Source organism: Perognathus longimembris, chromosome 16, assembly GCF_023159225.1.
Source record: "Perognathus longimembris pacificus isolate PPM17 chromosome 16, ASM2315922v1, whole genome shotgun sequence".
In the NCBI taxonomy this organism is placed as follows: domain Eukaryota; kingdom Metazoa; phylum Chordata; class Mammalia; order Rodentia; family Heteromyidae; genus Perognathus; species Perognathus longimembris.
In genome coordinates, this window is record NC_063176.1 from 52,343,463 (window position 1) to 52,361,784 (window position 18,322).

General features: G+C 35.0%; 1 protein-coding gene across 3 annotated transcripts in view; it reads right to left on the reverse strand.

The window, feature by feature from the left end:
* The window catches only part of Cpeb2 (cytoplasmic polyadenylation element binding protein 2), a 52,346-nt gene that overhangs the window by 16,905 nt on the left and 17,119 nt on the right, over positions 1 to 18,322 (reverse strand). For 2 of the 3 annotated variants that reach the window (XM_048364910.1, XM_048364911.1), the window contains 2 exons: positions 10,231 to 10,281; positions 5,240 to 5,263 (listed from right to left, as the gene is read on the reverse strand). In XM_048364910.1, the coding sequence (XP_048220867.1) occupies positions 5,240 to 5,263; positions 10,231 to 10,281 (75 nt within the window). The remainder of the gene's footprint in view (positions 1 to 5,239; positions 5,264 to 10,230; positions 10,282 to 18,322) is intronic. The other variant, XM_048364909.1, reaches the window with a different exon arrangement.

An 18,322-nucleotide genomic window follows, 5' to 3' on the forward strand; every position in this document is an offset into this window, starting at 1 on the left:
ATACTTAACAGAATGGATAAGATTAAAACGCTAACTCCAAGTCAGTTTCATACTGTTTTGAAGTACAACTTAAGAAATATATCTTGTAGTTTGTAATAAATCTGTAATAATGTTGAAAATGCACTGGCTATTCATAGTGTCTTTATAACAAGCTGCAAATTGCCCTGTCCAACTCATATAGGGAAGTTCAGAAAAAAAAATTGTGGTGTACTCATGCCTGAGACTCTACTCATCAACTAAAGAAATGACAGTAATGTTGGTGAGATGGCCTTTAATAATAAAATATAAAAGGTTTTAAAATGAAGGACACAGTAGTAATACAATCATTGTGACAGTTATGATTCAAATTAATATTTTTTTAAGGGGTAAGAAAAAGTGTGAGATTTTTCTCTGGTCCACTAAAAACTTTTTTTCCCCCCTACATAATACAAAAAGAAGACTGTTAAGAATTTCTAAGTTGGGCTCTAGTGGCTCATGTCTGTAATGGAAGATACTCAAGGAGGCTGAGGCCTGGAGTATACAGCCCAGGCAAGAAAGTCAGTGAGGCTCCACAGCCACAATAACTACCAAAAAGCTGAGCTAGGGGCATGGCTCAAGTGACAGCACTAGCCTGACTAGAAAGCGGAGTACTGAGTAAAGGCAAAGCACCAGCAAAAAAGAAGAGTTTCTTAAGCTGGCAAGAAAATATGAGGCTTGTGTGACAGATGACTGTCCGCCATCTCATCTCCCTGTGTATGTAGGTGGGTATACAACACCCATGTATGTGTGCCAGAGAAGTTTAGCATTTACTAACTCTGGTGCTGGAAGTTACACTAATTTATACAGACATTTCTAATTAAAGTTTTCAGATTTTTACATTACAGGAACCTGGGAATAAACACATTTGTTAACATAACAACATTAACAGGTAGGAGAGGAAACCTGTTTAGAGAGTCATACCCTTGAAAGAGTAAACTGAGGGCATGAATTTTATCCAAGTACCTCATATGAATGAATGAACCACAATAAAACCCCTTTGAACAATTAATTTATGCTCAGAGAAAAAAATGATTTAGAGAGAGAGAGAGAGAGAGAAAGAGAGAGAGGGAGATATGGAGACACTCTCACCGATCAGGTATGTTTCTCCAAAGAATGGAGAAAGGAATTTTAAGGTAAATATATTGCTTAAACCTGTCAACAACAGGTTTTGTTCTTGCCCCATAGAAGATACTCAACTTAAAAAAAATCAATTATAAGCTAGCATTTAATATCTAGATATACTTAATTTCTGGATACATTTGCCTTAAGAGTAAGTTCATCAGAATTGTTTCTTTTAGAAACTGGTGGGTAGTAACTAGTGTAAATGGTCCCTTCAACGTGAGAGGGGTAGTACTGGCGAACTGGCAAACTGTTTCCATAAAGGACCAGACAGTAATTTTTTCCCCCCAGCCCTGGGGATTGAACTCAGGCCTGCGCACTGTCCTTGAGCTCTTTTTGCTTGAGGCTAGCACTCTACCCCTTTAGGCACAGTGCCACTTCCTGCTTCTGTGTATGTGGTAGCAAGGGGTTGATCCCAGGCCTTTGTGCATGCTAGGCAAGCACTCTACCACTAGCCCCAAACTCCTGGCCCAAAGTAAATATTTTTTAGCCTCTGTTGTAACTATTCAACTCTGCCATCATTGTAGCTTGAAAGTGGAGACAAAAAGTAAATAAATGGTTTGTCTCAACACTCTATATAAACAGAGGGCTTGGCCTATCGTTTACAGCTTGTTCACCTGTTTGAAAGTATTATCCAGTTACTTTTCTGTATTTCAGAGATTCTTGCCCATTCTCTGAACGTTATCAGCTAATTATCCAAGATGAACATTCATGCCTTGATTTCATCATAAAAAGATTTGGTAGTAGGCATATGAGAGGTATTCCTTTATCCTGGTTACTTAATGTTTTGCAACCAGAAAATCCTAGGTCAATTTTAAAGAAATACACATTATTGTATTACTAATTTATTCCTTACTTATTACTGATAGTATATTAAATCTAAATGGCTACACACTAAGGCTGTACCCAACTTTAGTAACTGAGCTTCCCTAATTGGCATCCCTAAATTTCTTTCTCTTTTCTCCCTATTTCATAAGCTAGTTTACCTTCCTTGAGGTTAGTACATAAACTAAAATTACTTCTTTGTTACTCAGGAGCATATCTGCCCAGGAATCCTACACTAAAGGAGCTGACTGATGTAAAAGTATTTCACACTGAGTGACAAGAGCTAAATAACACTTCACATGTCACTGTACAACCCTCATCTCTTTCCTACCCAGGACAGCAGACTCACTCTAAGAATGGCAGTAAGAAATAGTGAACAAACCAAAGATACGAGAGAAGTATTTTCCCCATGCCGCCTTAGACAGCTCACGAGTACAACTCTACAGTGCCCCGGGGGACAGTGACACACAGGAGTAGTAACAGTAGGTTTCAAAGGAAACACAGAGAAAGAAATCTTGGCTTTTTCTTAATTTCTTCCAGTATAACTACATTTTTATTATTCCTGGGATATATTTTATAAATTAGTACCTTGAGGCTGTTTTATTTAAAGTTCTTATTGACATTAAAGAAATTCAAATGAATATATACATACATATATATACACATATATGCACACACATATATGTAAAACCATATATATAATCACATATACAAACACAAATATATAATAATATATAATCATATATACATATAATCTTTTGGTAGCAATCTAGTTTGACTGTAGTCAAGTAAAGAGTCTTTTATGAAAACAGCTACCCTGTGCCTGACTGAAGAGTGAGAAAAAGGCAGCAAGTTAAAAGAAATGGTTCTTACGGAACTGAACTTTGATTTTTTTTTTTTTTTTTTTTTTTTTTGGCCAGTCCTGGTGCTTAGACTCAGGGCCTGAGCACTGTCCCTGGCTTCTTTTTGCTCAAGGCCAGCACTCTGCCACTTGAGCCACAGCGCCACTTCTGGTCATTTTCTGTATATTTGGTGCTGGGGAATTGAACCCAGGGCCTCATGTATACGCTCTTGCCACTAGGCCATATCCCTAGCCCCTCGGAACTGAACTTTCAAAGTCAGAATGCTTTGTGAAAGTAATACTGTTTGCTCACACTGGCAAAAAGCCATGGTTTATTTGGGGAAAAAACACAAAAAACAAAAACCCAGTGGCAATCATTTTGATACCAGCTGCATCAACACATTACATTTTTTCCTAACAAAGAAGAGTGGCTAAATAAATAAATCTGGTTTCATTAACTGATGTGATCTACAACATGAATCTTATAATGGGGTTCCTGAGTACTTAAATCAGTCTGAAATAAAGCTTTTCTTAGAATGAGTAGAGAATAGGAAGAGAAGGGGGTGACTGTTTCTAGCCCTTCCTGAAACATGCATTCTTTTGGTTATTACTTACCATGTGCATTATTACCTACCTTGTCAAAGTATTTTGAAATTCAAGTAAAATCTTACAGTGTTTACCTCTATATAAATACTATTTCCATATAAGTGCCATATCTCTTACCTGATTTTTAAAATCAAAATTTTAGCAGAGACTTCTATAATTTCCACAGGGCTAACTAAAAAAAATTATTACAGTAGTGCTGTATATCTAAAAGGAAATCTGGGGCATTAGTAAAGCCATTATGGCCAAATGTGTGAAAAACCTGTCAGTTCTGTCCTCTGAAGCTGACCTCCCAATTCATAGCTTCCACAGGAGGAGAGAAAGATAAGAATGGTAGCAAGTTCTCATCTAAAAGCACGGAGATAAAATGTTTTGCTTTTCCTTAATTTCATACTTGTAATCTACAAATTTATTGGACTGATTAGAAGCAACAATGTGATTTTTCTGGTACCTAGATTATAACATTAACATAGTAGTATGCCAGATGGAAATGTAAGTCACTAGAATTAAAAATGGAAAATGTCTAATAATAAACCAATTCTGAAGTGTCTAGGGTCTCAAAACCACTTAAAAATCAGATTGGTGAATGTGCTGTTTTCGTGAGAACTCCACATCACAATGCAATAAGAAAGTCCACAGATCTGAGGACAGGCATTAACACTATATTTTCACTCTTCTTTGTTTGCTAATAACAGCTTTTAAAAAGTTAACTTAGGCTCAGTTTATAAGTCTTGAACTTTCATCCTTCTGGTTTTGTAGTCACAAAATTGAACAGAAGATGTCATGAGCATTTGGAGAAGCTAGATTCTAACAATGAAGTTAAATTCAGAGGATCTGAAATAGGAAACTGGAGCTACCACTTAAGAATATAAAATACTAGTTTTAGTCGCCAATGGTTTCAAAGAGTTTTGCTTGTTTCCAAAGTACACACACACTTATGACTAGATTGAAACAAATTAAAACACTGGCCCACATCTAAAATCTACCAAAGGGCACTACTACTGTTGGCCTTCTTCCACAGCTTTAGGGAGATTCTAGAGGTCAGGGAAAGCACATTTCATGCAGTGTGGCAGATCTGTGTAAATATCATGGTTATCGTTCACTTAGAGAATCCAATTGTGTTAAATTACTTTCCTTCTTCTGATCCTACTTTTCTCCCTCAATTTCTAAACATGGAAAAAGGAGAGGCAAAATTTCAACCACAGACAGTTGAGAAGCAGTCTGCACATTGGGTAGGAACCTTTTCCTTAGGATACCAGTCAACATTAGGTAATCCTGCTGTGAAGAGGAAGAGAAGGAAGGGAGCATGGAGGTGTTAAGAAAAGAGTAGGAAAATCCTCCCCGTTTTACAAGACAGAGAACTAACAGCAATATGATTTTAACCAGTCACTATTAATACTAACCTACTTGATTTTTGTTATTTTCAACTGAGACAAAATAAATATATATGTGTAAATTATATACTACAGGTAAGACATTTAATTATGTATAAAGTAAAATAGTCACATTGCATGCCACATTACTAACATTTATTAAACAAAATTATTTCTTCCCCAAACAATAAGCAGAGATCATATTTCCAAAGATACAGAATAACTACTATAAAAGTTGTATGATCTGGACAGTTTAAAAGAGAAAGTTTATTAAATAATCATTAGTGTGAAAATACATTCTTGAGGGTTAAGAGTTAGAATTTAAAACTTGCGCAAATAATCACATCAAGATATAATTCTTCTGTGAGTTGATAGTATATAAAAATCAGGATTTATTAATTACACTGATCAGTAAAACCCAATTAGAAACAAGTATACCACAGCAAACAGAATGAATTACCTCGTCTTCGCCCATAACTCCTTGCTGCATGTAAACAAAGGACAAATTGTAAAATGTCAGAACTAAAAAAAAGCCCACATATACAAATATCTGTGATATGAAAAGCTATGTGGGCATTTGGAAATTAATACCATTTTATTTTAAGATCTAGATGTCACCATACTAACACATGCATGGCATTTGCAAGGCTACAGATATATGGCCTTATACATGTCATCAGAACCATATAAAACTGAATTAGCAAGAAATACAGTTAATCTTTATGCATGTTTAAAATATGCCTTATCAGATCATGAAAGCAATATGTAGCAATTTAAATAGTTCCCTACATAATTTTCACAATAAATGAAAATTAATGAAAAATATCATTTTTATTTATTATTTTCTTATTTTAACTAGTGGTATATTAGAACTACTGGTATGGCATGTACTGTCTGACAAACAGCTATTCAGATCAATCTACCCTACACCAACGTTGTTCAGGAAAGCAGTGCTGGAGATGCAGACTGAGAAGATGAACCACTTCCAAACTGACATTATAAAACCCAAACAGCTTCGATGGATTGTAAAAAAATCAATCCATGTTCAAACTTGCTTAGAGAAATAGTTAATGATATAGTACAGCTACTAATGGTTTTTACTCTTTTGATATATTTTGAAGAGCCAACTATTAAGTATTTATGTGTTTACTTCTGAGGTAAAAGAGATTCAGATACAAATTACTAATACCATAAAAAGAGGAGATAGATTAAAGAAAGGCACTTTAAACAGTATTACTAGCAGCTTACATCATTCCTCTGGATGTTCCTTTATAAGAAACTGTGTAAATTTTACAAAACACACAACTTCTTTCTCCAAATCTGATTATGCATTTTTTTTTTTTTTTTTTTTGCCAGTCCTGGGGCTTGGACTCAGGGCCTGAGCACTGTCCCTGGCTTCTTTTTGCTCAAGGCTAGCACTCTGCCACTTGAGCCACAGCGCCACTTCTGGCTGTTTTCTGTATATGTGGTGCTGGGGAATCGAACCCAGGGCCTCATGTATACAAGGCAAGCACTCTTGCCACTAGGCCATATCCCCAGCCCCTGATTATGCATTTTTTACTCTAGAAATAATATGGGAACTCAAATGAAAAACAAAAGATTGCTAAAATATTATGATGTTAATTTGCATGGGATTTGGGGAGTAAGACAAAAGTTCAACATGGAGTAAATCTCAAAATACATCTTAAAATTGTGGGAAATGTAGACGTCTCAAAAGTATAAAGCATCAACATAAAATTACTTTTGATACATCTCTACCTTTATTTAGCTAAATAATGTATTGTACACTTCACCTGTCCTTGAGCACCAGTAAGCTCGAAGTCTGCAGATTTACTTCGCAGCTTATCTGACCTATATATTGGTTTAAGGTGAGGGTAAAAGTAGAAGCAGCATTTTGCTTAAGCAGAAGCAGAATTTTGCTTAAGTCTTATACTCTCAGAGAAATAAAAAGTGTTTTTTTTAAATCCGAGAATAAAAGTAATTTTAACAGAACTATAAGAAAAAGTTATAGAATAGAGAATTAGGTTGTCTTAGTAGTGAAACTAAGCCATTAGAAATGGCTAACAGGCCCCAAAACAAGCCTCGGGAGTTGGGCCTCCTACTTATTCCTAAATATGGGCCCAAGATCAGTGTGTATTTGTTTTTAGGAATTCATAGGTATGCAAGTCAAAGACTTATAAAGCAAATGAAACTACTTTCATCGATTTTCATCAGAGAAGATGATGCAATTATTACATAGCATGTAACTCTACCTATTGAGAAAATTAATGACATCATAGCCCATTGATGTTCTACAGGCTTTAAACTCAAGCCTCATAATTTTTTGGCTGGAGCTTTACTATTAACCACAGCTCCAGCCCATTTTTTTCTTGTCAGTCGAAGGGCTCAGGCGCTGTCCCTGAGCTCTTCAGCTCAAGGCTAGCCTTGGTGCCACTTCTGGTCTTGTGGTGGTTAGTTGGAGATAATAGCCTCATGGACTTTCCTGTCCAAGCTGTCTTTAAACCACCATCTTCTAGATCTCATTTTCCTAAACAGCTAGGATTACAGGTGCAATACACTACCATAATACAAAATAGTAAAATATGCATAAGTATTCAAAGAATCCGAGTTTTATAACATTTCTAGGCCCAAACATAATTATCTGGAAAATTCCTCCAACTATCTTAATACCTGAGAAAAATTTAAATTCTCAAAGAGATAATCTACTTAATTTTTAAGTCCTATTTTACCAAAAATTAGAAGTAACTACAGATCAAACTAAACCACGTCGTACAAATAGTTACCATTGCATTACACAATGGTGATGCTGTTTTCTACTAATGAGTCTATAAATTATAACTCTTACTAGTAACTTCTATTAAGAGACTTTAAAAAATTCTTTAAGTAATCTGCTCCAATATAGAATATGATTTTCTGCTCCAATATAGAATATGATTTAGAAAGAAAAAAGGTACTACCTTTGCATTTACATCATCACATTTTAGGTATTTATTTTATAAAGCATTTGTGAAACCCTACACAGAGTTGGCTATTTGAATATATATGTACATTTAATACATATAGGTTTATTAAATTTTTGTTGCATTAGTAACATGTGCAAAGCACATGTTAAAAATCTGATGTGTGCACTTCTTTATACATTTATAAGGGGCTGGCAATATGGCCTAGTAGCAAGAGTGCCTGCTTTGTATACATAAAGCCCTGGGTTTGATTCCTCAAGCACCACATACATAGAAAATGGCCAGAAGTGGTGTTGTGGCTCAAGTGTCAGGGTGCTAGCCTTGAGCAAGAAGAAGCCAGGGACAGTGCTCAGGCCCTGAGTCCAAGCCCCAGGACTAGCAAAAAAAAAAAAAATTATATTTATAAGGCTCTGAAATAAACTTCAAGATCTCTGGCTCTACTAGTGACTCTACAATTTGGTCTTGAGTTCCTAATGATGTTATTCAGGTTCTAACTCAGTTATTAAGAAATATATAAAAAGAAAATAATGGTGCTTTTACATTGCTAGTTCTGACCTACAGGGCTGTGACATCTCAGTTACTACAGGTGGAGAAAGGGGCCAACAATCAAACAAATCCATTAGAAAAAACAAATCAACTAGAAAAAGGGTTTTTTGATAATCAAAAAACTAATGCAATTCCTATTTTTTCAACTTGAAAGAAAAATACAAAACAGAAAAATGTCTATGCCTCAAATCCTATATCCAAAAGAAATCTGCTTGCCATCTACTCCCCTTCACTCCAATCAACATAATAAAGATCTGATGGCCTAACATTTACTATTTGCATTCCTCAGTATTTAGAACATGTGCTTTCAGAAATACAATAGTGCTACTTGATTATATCATTATATACATAGATGCAAGAAATCAATGCAAATCTAAATTTCTAATACTATTTGCCTTACCCCATACTTCTTCTAACTTTGTTCTCTTTTTGTAAAAGAGTACTAGCAAGTATTTTCTTTAGGAAAGGTGGAGAGAGTAATTTAATCCAAATAGCTATGTTTTGTATTGCTCCTAATATGGGAAAAATTTAATGTCAACTATTGATAATTAATAAGGGCATAGTTTATACACTACAAATGTAAGCATTCAAGCTGGTTCTAACTTCAGGCAATATAGAAACGAGATGGGGGCTTTGATATGCTGCTCGAGTTGGCCTTGTATTGATAGGCTCAAATGATCTTTCAATATATCCTCCCTACAATGTTACTTTCCTGAAGAGTTGATCGATACTAAATATTATTGTAACACATCGCAGATTTCTATCAGATTCTACATTTCCTAAAAAATTATATGCATTGATTTTAATATGTATTTGTGTATCATCAAAAGTCAGGAAACATTTTCTTGGAGACCCAAATTTTGTCCTAATTTAGCTTCAGTCAAATGGGACTAGTTAGGCTTCCTGCAGTAACAAAACCAACTATTTTCTATGCATAATATCCTTCAAATAGCTGAAAATATCAGTTATATTTTCCTTTATTTATATATTCAAAGGTAAACATAACCAGGTGCATCTGTTCACTGGACATGACAAGTCATTTTGTCACCGTCCACCAGCTAACATTTACTTTCAGGAAGAACATGCTTTACAACTGTACTAATATTCACTCACTCCTCACAACCCTTAAGCTTTCAAATACGATTACAGGTCTGTGCCATCATATTCAAAATAAAAGAAGTCACAACTGTTTCTTTATTTCTACTTTTCTTCTGCCCACTCATCTCAGAATAAATAATACTTTTGAGAAGGATACTTCAATCTCCCATTCCTAGATCTATAATCACAGATGCACTATGTACTATAACTCAGTAAATATGATAGTATTGGTCTAATAAGAAAAGCTTTAATGAAATTTTCTTTCTCTAAGTGAATTTTACTAGCTAATTTCCTAGCTAGAAAAAACTTAGTGTGCTTAGTACATTTACAGTATATTCCTTCAAGAAATGCTTACACCAAGTAACAAATTAAATATACTTTGCAAACTTTATCTCCATTCTTAAATCTTGAGGTCCTATTTTCATTTTACAGATAAGAAAAATTAGGCCGAAGCTACTTGCTCTATGGAAAGCAAGTCAATCAAGGGCTGCTTCTAAAATCTGTAATTACTCAATTAAATCATATGGTCACACTTTCAGTGTTACACTGCATTCCAGAACATGCTTCGGTTTCTAACTGCAATCTAAATAGCTATTGTTTTTATTTTTAATTTTCATAGGTTTATTTGGGAATGAGGTTTTTGTATTTTGCTCTAGTAGGCCTTGTACTGATGGACTCAAGTGATCTTGCAGTCTCAGTCTTCAGAGGAGCTGCTGGACAAGGCACTGCCACAGTTGACTATAGCTTTACTTATAAAAGGTTTAAACTGTCTGTGGGGGAGGTTCACGAAACATGTACTTAAAACAATCATCTATAAAAACAGCTCAAATATTTTAATAAAACTTACCGTTTAACATTAACAGATTGTCAGTTCCGGGATGTGGATAACTCAATCGACCTTTAAAAATAGAGAAAGAGGAATTTGAAGGTTTGGGGACAACTTGAAAAGCAAAAAAGAGGAAAAGAATCCAGAATACTAAAAAAATGGGCACTGTATATTTCTTAAGAATTAAAAAGCTAAACTTCAACTCAGAATATTAACTACATTACCTTTGAAAATTGAAAACAGAACAAAAAAAGTCAGTTCCTAGATCAAAGGATTACATGACTGAAAAGCAACAGCAATGAAGTACTGGCAATTTGTTCTTTTGAAATGAAAAAACAATGTAGGCATCAGTGCCCTAGTCTACCAAACTCAATACAGGATGTTGAGTTTTCAAATTCTTTAGTTTTCTCTAGAGATGTCCTTTGCAAAAACCAAAACATACAAATAACCTCCATCCCAAAACAAAACCTTATAAGAATTTGTAAATCAAAACCAACAAATACTTTAGAACAAAAACTCAATGTGGACATTTAATAAGTCATATGTTAAATAGAGAAGTTGAATGAGAATATTCAAGCATATTGTTATGACTGCTATTGTGTAACTTGTTTATAGAATTTGTAACTAGTTTAAAAATAAAAAATAATTGAAAGTACTGAAAGCTTAGGAACAGTATATCTAAGTATTTATTTTTGACTCACTTTTCATAGAAGTTTTGTATTTACAAAATGCAAAAGGGACCACAGTATTACATAATACTATGACAAAATGATATACACAGAACACAGTGTGGTTTATCCAGTGTTTTTATACCACAGAACAAAATGTCAACAAGGATGATCATTATTTTGAGCCATTAAAATATAGCCCAGTATCTCTGAGAGATATTAGAAAGTACTTCATAATCTGTTTAGAAAATGACTACAAGAAAAAAATGTCTAGGGTTGCTTTCTGGTAACTTTCAGCATAAGCTAGAAAATATAATAACAAGATATCACACTAGGAGAGCTGCATCTGCTGTTTTACTACCTCAGCCAGCACTTCAGCCAGCAGGTCCTTTAGCACATTCAAATATCCTGTACAAAACAGAATACTGGCTTATATTTCAGCTGTGAAGCTAATTTGATCATCTACTAAGAATGAATGACATAATCTGATCTTTATCTGAAAAACATTAACACACATATACACATATGAAGGATATATAGGTATTTACACACTTTGCCCAAGATCTAACTTAAATAGTCAAGACACATTTGAATTTCAGAGTCAAATACAGTTAAGCAAAGTAAGTCCTTCCAAAGGGCAATTCACCACATTTTATATATTCCTACATTTCATACAAGAAACCCGTTACTTAAATGACCTCTTAAATAAAGCTGCCATACTTTAAAAACAGGTGAGTTTATTGTTCTGGTACCTTAGAAAATTATATTAACAATTAGAAGAATATGTAGAGGAGGAACAAGCCAGAAAGAGCCAGGAAACCACTTTCCTAACTGAATTTCAGTAACATGATACATTACTTTGAAATTTCCTTGTTTACTTGGGAAATATGACTATTTCTAAGCATCTTATTTCAGATTATAAAAATCAAGAGAACAATTTAAGGCCATCTAAAAACATGCTGTTGTTTCTTACTTGAAACTGAAAAAAATCCTACAAAAGTGGCAACATATACATAAAACACATTGCAATTCAGGTTAGGTTATGTTCAGGTTAGGTTAGGTTAGGTTACTGATAGTGAAGGATTTGGATGGTACAAATATAAGGAAGATAAAGTCTTTGTTAAGATGTAGACCCATGAACATGCAGCCTTAATAAAATTAAAGGAAACACAAATTAACCCAACACAGGGATTCAGGCAAGACTTCCTAGAAAAATAAAGTAAGCCAAACCTTCTTCCCGAGGCCTCCTTTCACTTGCTACAAAATTATTTCCTTGTTCATTTTATTTATCCCGAGTTGCTGGTAACAAGTAATCTTTTTGATATCTTGGCTCTGAATAGACTTAAAAGGTGTCCAAATGTGAAAAATTTGAAATAAAAAAACTATATAAATGGACATATACAAACAAACAAGACAGACATGAGAGATTTCATGCCAATAATTCCAATTACATGGGAATTGTGAGTTGGAGGATTATATGTGGTCTCAGGATAGTCCTGAGTAAGAGACCCTGTGTGTAAAATAAAGCAAAAATGCCTTGAAGGCATGACTCAAGTGATACAGAAATTCTCTTAGCAAGCAAGGCCTAATTCAAACCCTAGTATTTCCAAACCAAAAAAAGAAAAAAAGCCTTCAACGTATATTAAGCAAACTTAGACTCAAATTATCCAGTTACTTCTTCTTACACAGTCTTGCTACTATTAAACTAAGAACCTGCCAACCTGATGATATCTGAATCTCAGCAGTTTGGCTTTAAGGTCTCTTAACATCAACTCACACAGATAACATGATGTAGGGAAAGGCCTGGAGGCTCACAGGACAAGTTCACTTATCAATGAGTCCAAGAATGATCACAGTGCATAACTTCAATTTTCATCTTGATTAAAATAGGAAAATCCCCCAAGCTTCCCAATGGACTTTCCCCCTTATTTCTAGAGGGCTTTTGGTATCCGCTACCATTTTCTTTCTAATATCTGCTTGTGGTGTTGGATGCAGGCTCCCCACAACCACAGGCACTGAGCTGCCTAAGTAAAAAACTGCTTTTCTTGCCTCTTTTGCAGTTAAGTATGACTTAAGACCTTGCCAATAAGTTGTAAAATAACAGTGGTGTAAAATTTCTAAAAATATCCTTAAGACAGGGACTTTTGTTTTTGCTTGTTGGAATACAGATATGTCTACACTGAAAAAGCCATCTTAATTAAAAGGCAAACCAGGAGGATAACAAAAGAAGAAAAGGGGAACTTAGATCATAGCAGTGTTAGTTTCTTAGACAGATGTCTTTCACATTTAAACCAACAGTGTTTGCTCTAAGCTAACAAATGAAGTCTTTTAGCATTTTTTTTCCCTGTAGTGTCCAGGCTGGTCTTGAACTGATGATTCTGCTGCCTCATCCTCTTTGTTGATTACTAGCATGTGCCATCTTTTCATAATGGTTTTAGTACATGGATAACGAGTATATACCACTTCTCAGTACTTCTTTCTTTCTTTTTTTTTTTTTTTTTTCGGCCAGTCCTGGAGCTTCAACTCAGGGCCTGGGCACTGTCCCTGAGTTTCCTTTGCTCAAGACTAGCACTGTGCCACTTGAGCCACAGAGCCACTTACAGTCTTTTCAGTTTATGTGGTGCTGAGGAATCAAACTAGGGCTTCATACATGCAAGGCGAGCACTCTACCACTAAGCCACATTCCTGCCCCCTCAGTACTTATTTTCTATTAAGAGAATATTTAATTTGAAATAATTTTTAGACATGCGTGCCTTAAAGTGTCAGTGACAAACTAAGGAACTTATAGTCATGTAAATTTTGCTTTATTCATCTAATATGATTTAAAATAGTAATTTGCATAATACATATTCAAAAGGTATTGCTTATTATTAGCGATTGTAGACATATACTAAACAACAGAGGCTAGTACCAGTGGCTCATGCCTATACTACTAGCTAGATGGGAGGCTGAGATTGTTGGGAGCACAGGATGAGGCCAGTCTGAGCAGAAAAGTTCACAAAGACCCTTCTCAAGGAAGAGGTGGATACAGCAGTGTGTGCTTGTAATCCTAATGCAAAGCCTAATGCAGGTAGATCATGCCTGGGCAAGATCTCAAAAACTTCCAGGAGAAAAACAGGGCTAGAGATAAGCTAGTAAGAGCAAGGCCTGGATTTCCAACTCTAGCAGTGCAAAAATAAATAAACAAACAAACATTAAAAGGGGGGCTGGGAATGTGGCCTAGAGGCAGAGTGCTTGCCTAGCATGCATGAAGCCCTGGGTTCGATTCCTCAGAACCACATAAACAGAAAAAGCTGGAAGTGGTGCTGTGGCTCAAGTGGTAGAGTGCTAGCCTTGAGCAGAAAGAAGCTCAGGGGCAGTGCCCAGGTCCCGAGTTCAAGTCCCAGGACTGGCAAAAAAAAAAAAAAAGACTGAGAAGAGTGCTTGCCTACCAAGTATGAAGCCAAGGCCTGGCCTGACTTCAATTCTTCAGTACCACATAAACTGAGAAAGCTGGAAGTGGAGCTGTGGTTCAAGTGGTAGAGTGCTACCCTTGAGCAAAAACAGCTCAGGGACAGTGCTCAGGCCCTCGCCCTGAGTTCAAGCCCCAGTATTGGCAAAAATTAAAAAATATATATATATATATGCATATATACATATTATAAAAAAAGTTTTTAAAAACCTAAGAAATCTGATATCTAGATACAACTATACAACTTATTACTTGTGGGCTGGGGATATAGCCTAGTGGCAAGAGTGCCTGCCTCGGATACACGAGGCCCTAGGTTCGATTCCCCAGCACCACATATGCAGAAAATGGCCAGAAGTGGCGCTGTGGCTCAAGTGGTAGAGTGCTAGCCTTGAGCAAAAAGAAGTCAGGGACAGTGCTCAGGCCCTGAGTCCAAGCCCCAGGACTGGCAAAAAAAAAAAAAAAAAAAAAAAAAACTTATTACTTGTGCTAAATTAATGTCTATATTACATCTCGCTCCTTACATCATTGTAACTGTGTTGGCTTTTTGCTGCTCTTCAGAGTCTTTCTACTTCTGTTTGGAACACCTTTGCCTAGACATGGTTAAAGCTTGTTCCCTTAACTTCATTCAGATCTGAAACACAAATCATCCTGCCCAAATAGTACCTTTTCTTTCTTCCTTTCACTATCTCCACAATAACCACTTTAATCACCTAACAGTTTCTTACTGCTACACTTTAAAAAATATAACACCTACAAAGGCAGAGACTTTGACTCTTATTCTCAACTATATTTCTGAAATCAACAATAGAGCCTGGCACATAACAGGTTTTCAAATATTTGTTGAGTTGATAGTAACATTTATTCCAGCTAATTTTCTAAATCCCTAAGTATTATAGCAGTAGGGGAAAAAAGCAAAAGTCCTTTTTACTCTTTTATAAAATAGAAATTTTCTCTTCTTTACAACTATTTTCACTAGTAAAAATAGTTTCCTTTATTCTTGGTTTCACTTACTGCAGTTTCAGTTACAGCATGGTCTGGAAAATTCCAGAAATAAGCAATTTGTAAATTTTAAATTGGGTGCTGTTGAGTTGCCTCAGGCAAACCTTATATTGTCCCACTCTGTCCTGTCTAAGATATGATTCATATCTTTGTCTGGTGTATCTATACTGTATATGCTACTCCCCCCCCACCCCTATTCACTTAGTGGTCATCTTGAGAATGGAGCTAAATGTCATGGTGACACAGTACTCATATAAATAGTATTCAGTCCTATCTAAGGTTTCAGACATATACTGAGTGAACAAATTCCAAAGCTCTAAAATGATTAATAAGGCAATTTAATCATCTTCAGTAACAAGGTAATTGCTAAAGAACATTACCATCTACTTTGTCAATAGTTTTAAGAGAAACCTAAATAACTAAGGCATATAATATAAAGAACGTAGGTTAGAACTAAGCCCATTAAAAAAGGGAGGCCATGTAACACAAAGGATAAAAGTGTAAGCTCATAAACTACAAATTCTCCTCACTTATTAACAGTTGAAACTCGGGCCATGATTGCTAAACACAAGCCATGGTTGTCCAACTATAAAAAGGGTCAATATCTCCATGTTAATTGAGGAACTAATTGATACTAACTTATTTCAATGATACGTTATAAATATCGTGGCTATATTAATCACTCTTCCCAAGTAGCCTTTATGGAAGAGAGCTCACTTCTTCCTTATGTGTTTTAACTAAAGCATTGCCCCACTGGTTCTGATAGACTCATCCAAGATTTTCTCCCTTTTTTCACCCTTATTTCTAAATCCAAAAATTTCATTAGAAGTCTGGTAAAATCCACTTAAGAGTGTGGTCATTACCAACCTTGAATAACTCCAATTTGCTCAGATCCAAGGGGCAGGACAGTCATTCCTGACCTCACTCCCAAATCTCAATGCATGCCTCATAAAAGCCTAAGAATGAGATCATACAAATGTAGAAAAGACCCTTAGAACCAAAGTACCATACCCCAAGAGAGCAACAAAATTACTCCTGATTTATATCTAATAAAGGTCATCAGGCTACGTTAGATTCAATTGAAATTAATCTAACTCAAATGAAGATCTTACCATAATTTTTTCACTTACCAATACAAAAAAGTTCTAGGTTTTTATCCAATCAGTACTATAAAATAGACAAAGAAACACCAAGTAATGTAATACCAAAACGTTTCTTTCAAGTAAAAATAGTCTCAGACGAAAAGCTATTGAAAAACTAAATTTAAGATATGAATCATCTAACATAATATACTCTCACATATTTCCTAATACTACATGCAATTAATATTAAAACTAAGTTGAACTAATGACTGCAAAACTTACACTGTAAAAGGGGTTTAAATGAAAATAATGCTGACAGTTAAGAATAACAAATGGGCAAATAAATATTGCCATTGGTAATAAAACTTGTGAAATGACAATAAAAATTTAACAAAAAAATAAATAAAACTTGTGAAAGGTTAAAAATGAGAGGTAATTACAAAAAAGTCCCTTTTTTGTAATAGTGCCATACAACTGCCACTTTTTGTATAGTATTCAATAGACTCCACTATAAGATAAGTGTGTTAGATGATTTTAACCTAATGGCATAATATATCGAAGCATACTATGCTAAGGCTAAGATGTGATGTTTGGTAGGATAGGTATATTAAATGAGTTTTTGACTTACAGTATTTTCAACTTACCCTAAGTTTAGGAAAACTTTATGTAATTATAGATTTAAAAACAAATGTATTGAATGTATCCTATGAAAATATAGACAAAACTCACTGAATTTCATTTAGAAGTTCAAAAAGTTGAAAGTATAACTGCACTGTTGCAGTGTCCTCTATGCATGGATATTATGACCATTTTCTAAATTTCTAAGTATTAATTAAAAACCCGAATGGTTATATATAAGCTGAATTATACAACAATTTATTGAGATACCCCTATTTGCTTGGTTTTATCATAGATGCTGATTCAACACAAAATAAAAACAATCACTATTCCCATGACATAGTTTCATTTGAAAGACATACATTAAAAGACAAACCATAAAAACCTACTATACATAAGTCAAAAAGGTACTGATTAAAAAAGGAATTGGATTTTCTAAACAAAACTTCTAATACAAAGTAATAAATACTTAGTTATAATGGAGTCTTCCCTGAGAAAGTATAAATTGACTAGAGATTAGATTTCCAGTTGAACACAAAACACTGAATGAATGTATTCAATTTTGTTGCATCTAGGCCTACAGTTCTGAGACAGAAGACTGGAAGATACTCACATCCTCTTCCTAAACTATAAGAAAAGACCTAGATACAGACATTGTAAGTCCCACTTGACTGAACTGCAGTCATTGCTAGAGAATAAATCTAACTGGATAGTACAGGCTAATAAAAGCCTCTAAATAAGGAAATACATAGAAAAGAGGCTCTTAAGGGACGCATATAGTGAATGGGAACAATAGTTTTCAAATGCTATAACCCCTACAGATATAACACTAATGAGAGTAAGAAATGATAGAAAAATCCTGTGGCTTGGTTCCTTAAGCTTTTTTGCTCAAGATTAGTGCTCTACCATTTGAGTAAAAGCTCCACTTCCCGCTTTTCTGGTAGTTAACTGGAGATAAGATTCTCATGTCTGGGCTAGTTTTGAACCATGATCCTCAGATCTCAGCCTCCTGAGTAGCTAGGATTATAGGGGTGAGCCACCTGTAACCAGCTCTTCACTAATTTTATTTTTGGCAATTGTGAAAATCTTGACTCCAGAACCCACAGGTGAGTGAAAAATACTCCGTTCTTACAAATGCATTTCTAAGAGTTGATGTAACTGCTTTGCATAGTCATAACTGGAGTTTGTTTCATTCTGTTGCATTTCGTCCATGTATTATCATTTCACACTTTTCATAATTTTTTTTCTCTGTACCAGAGCTTCTCCATATTTGGTCTACACAACACGCCATGTAC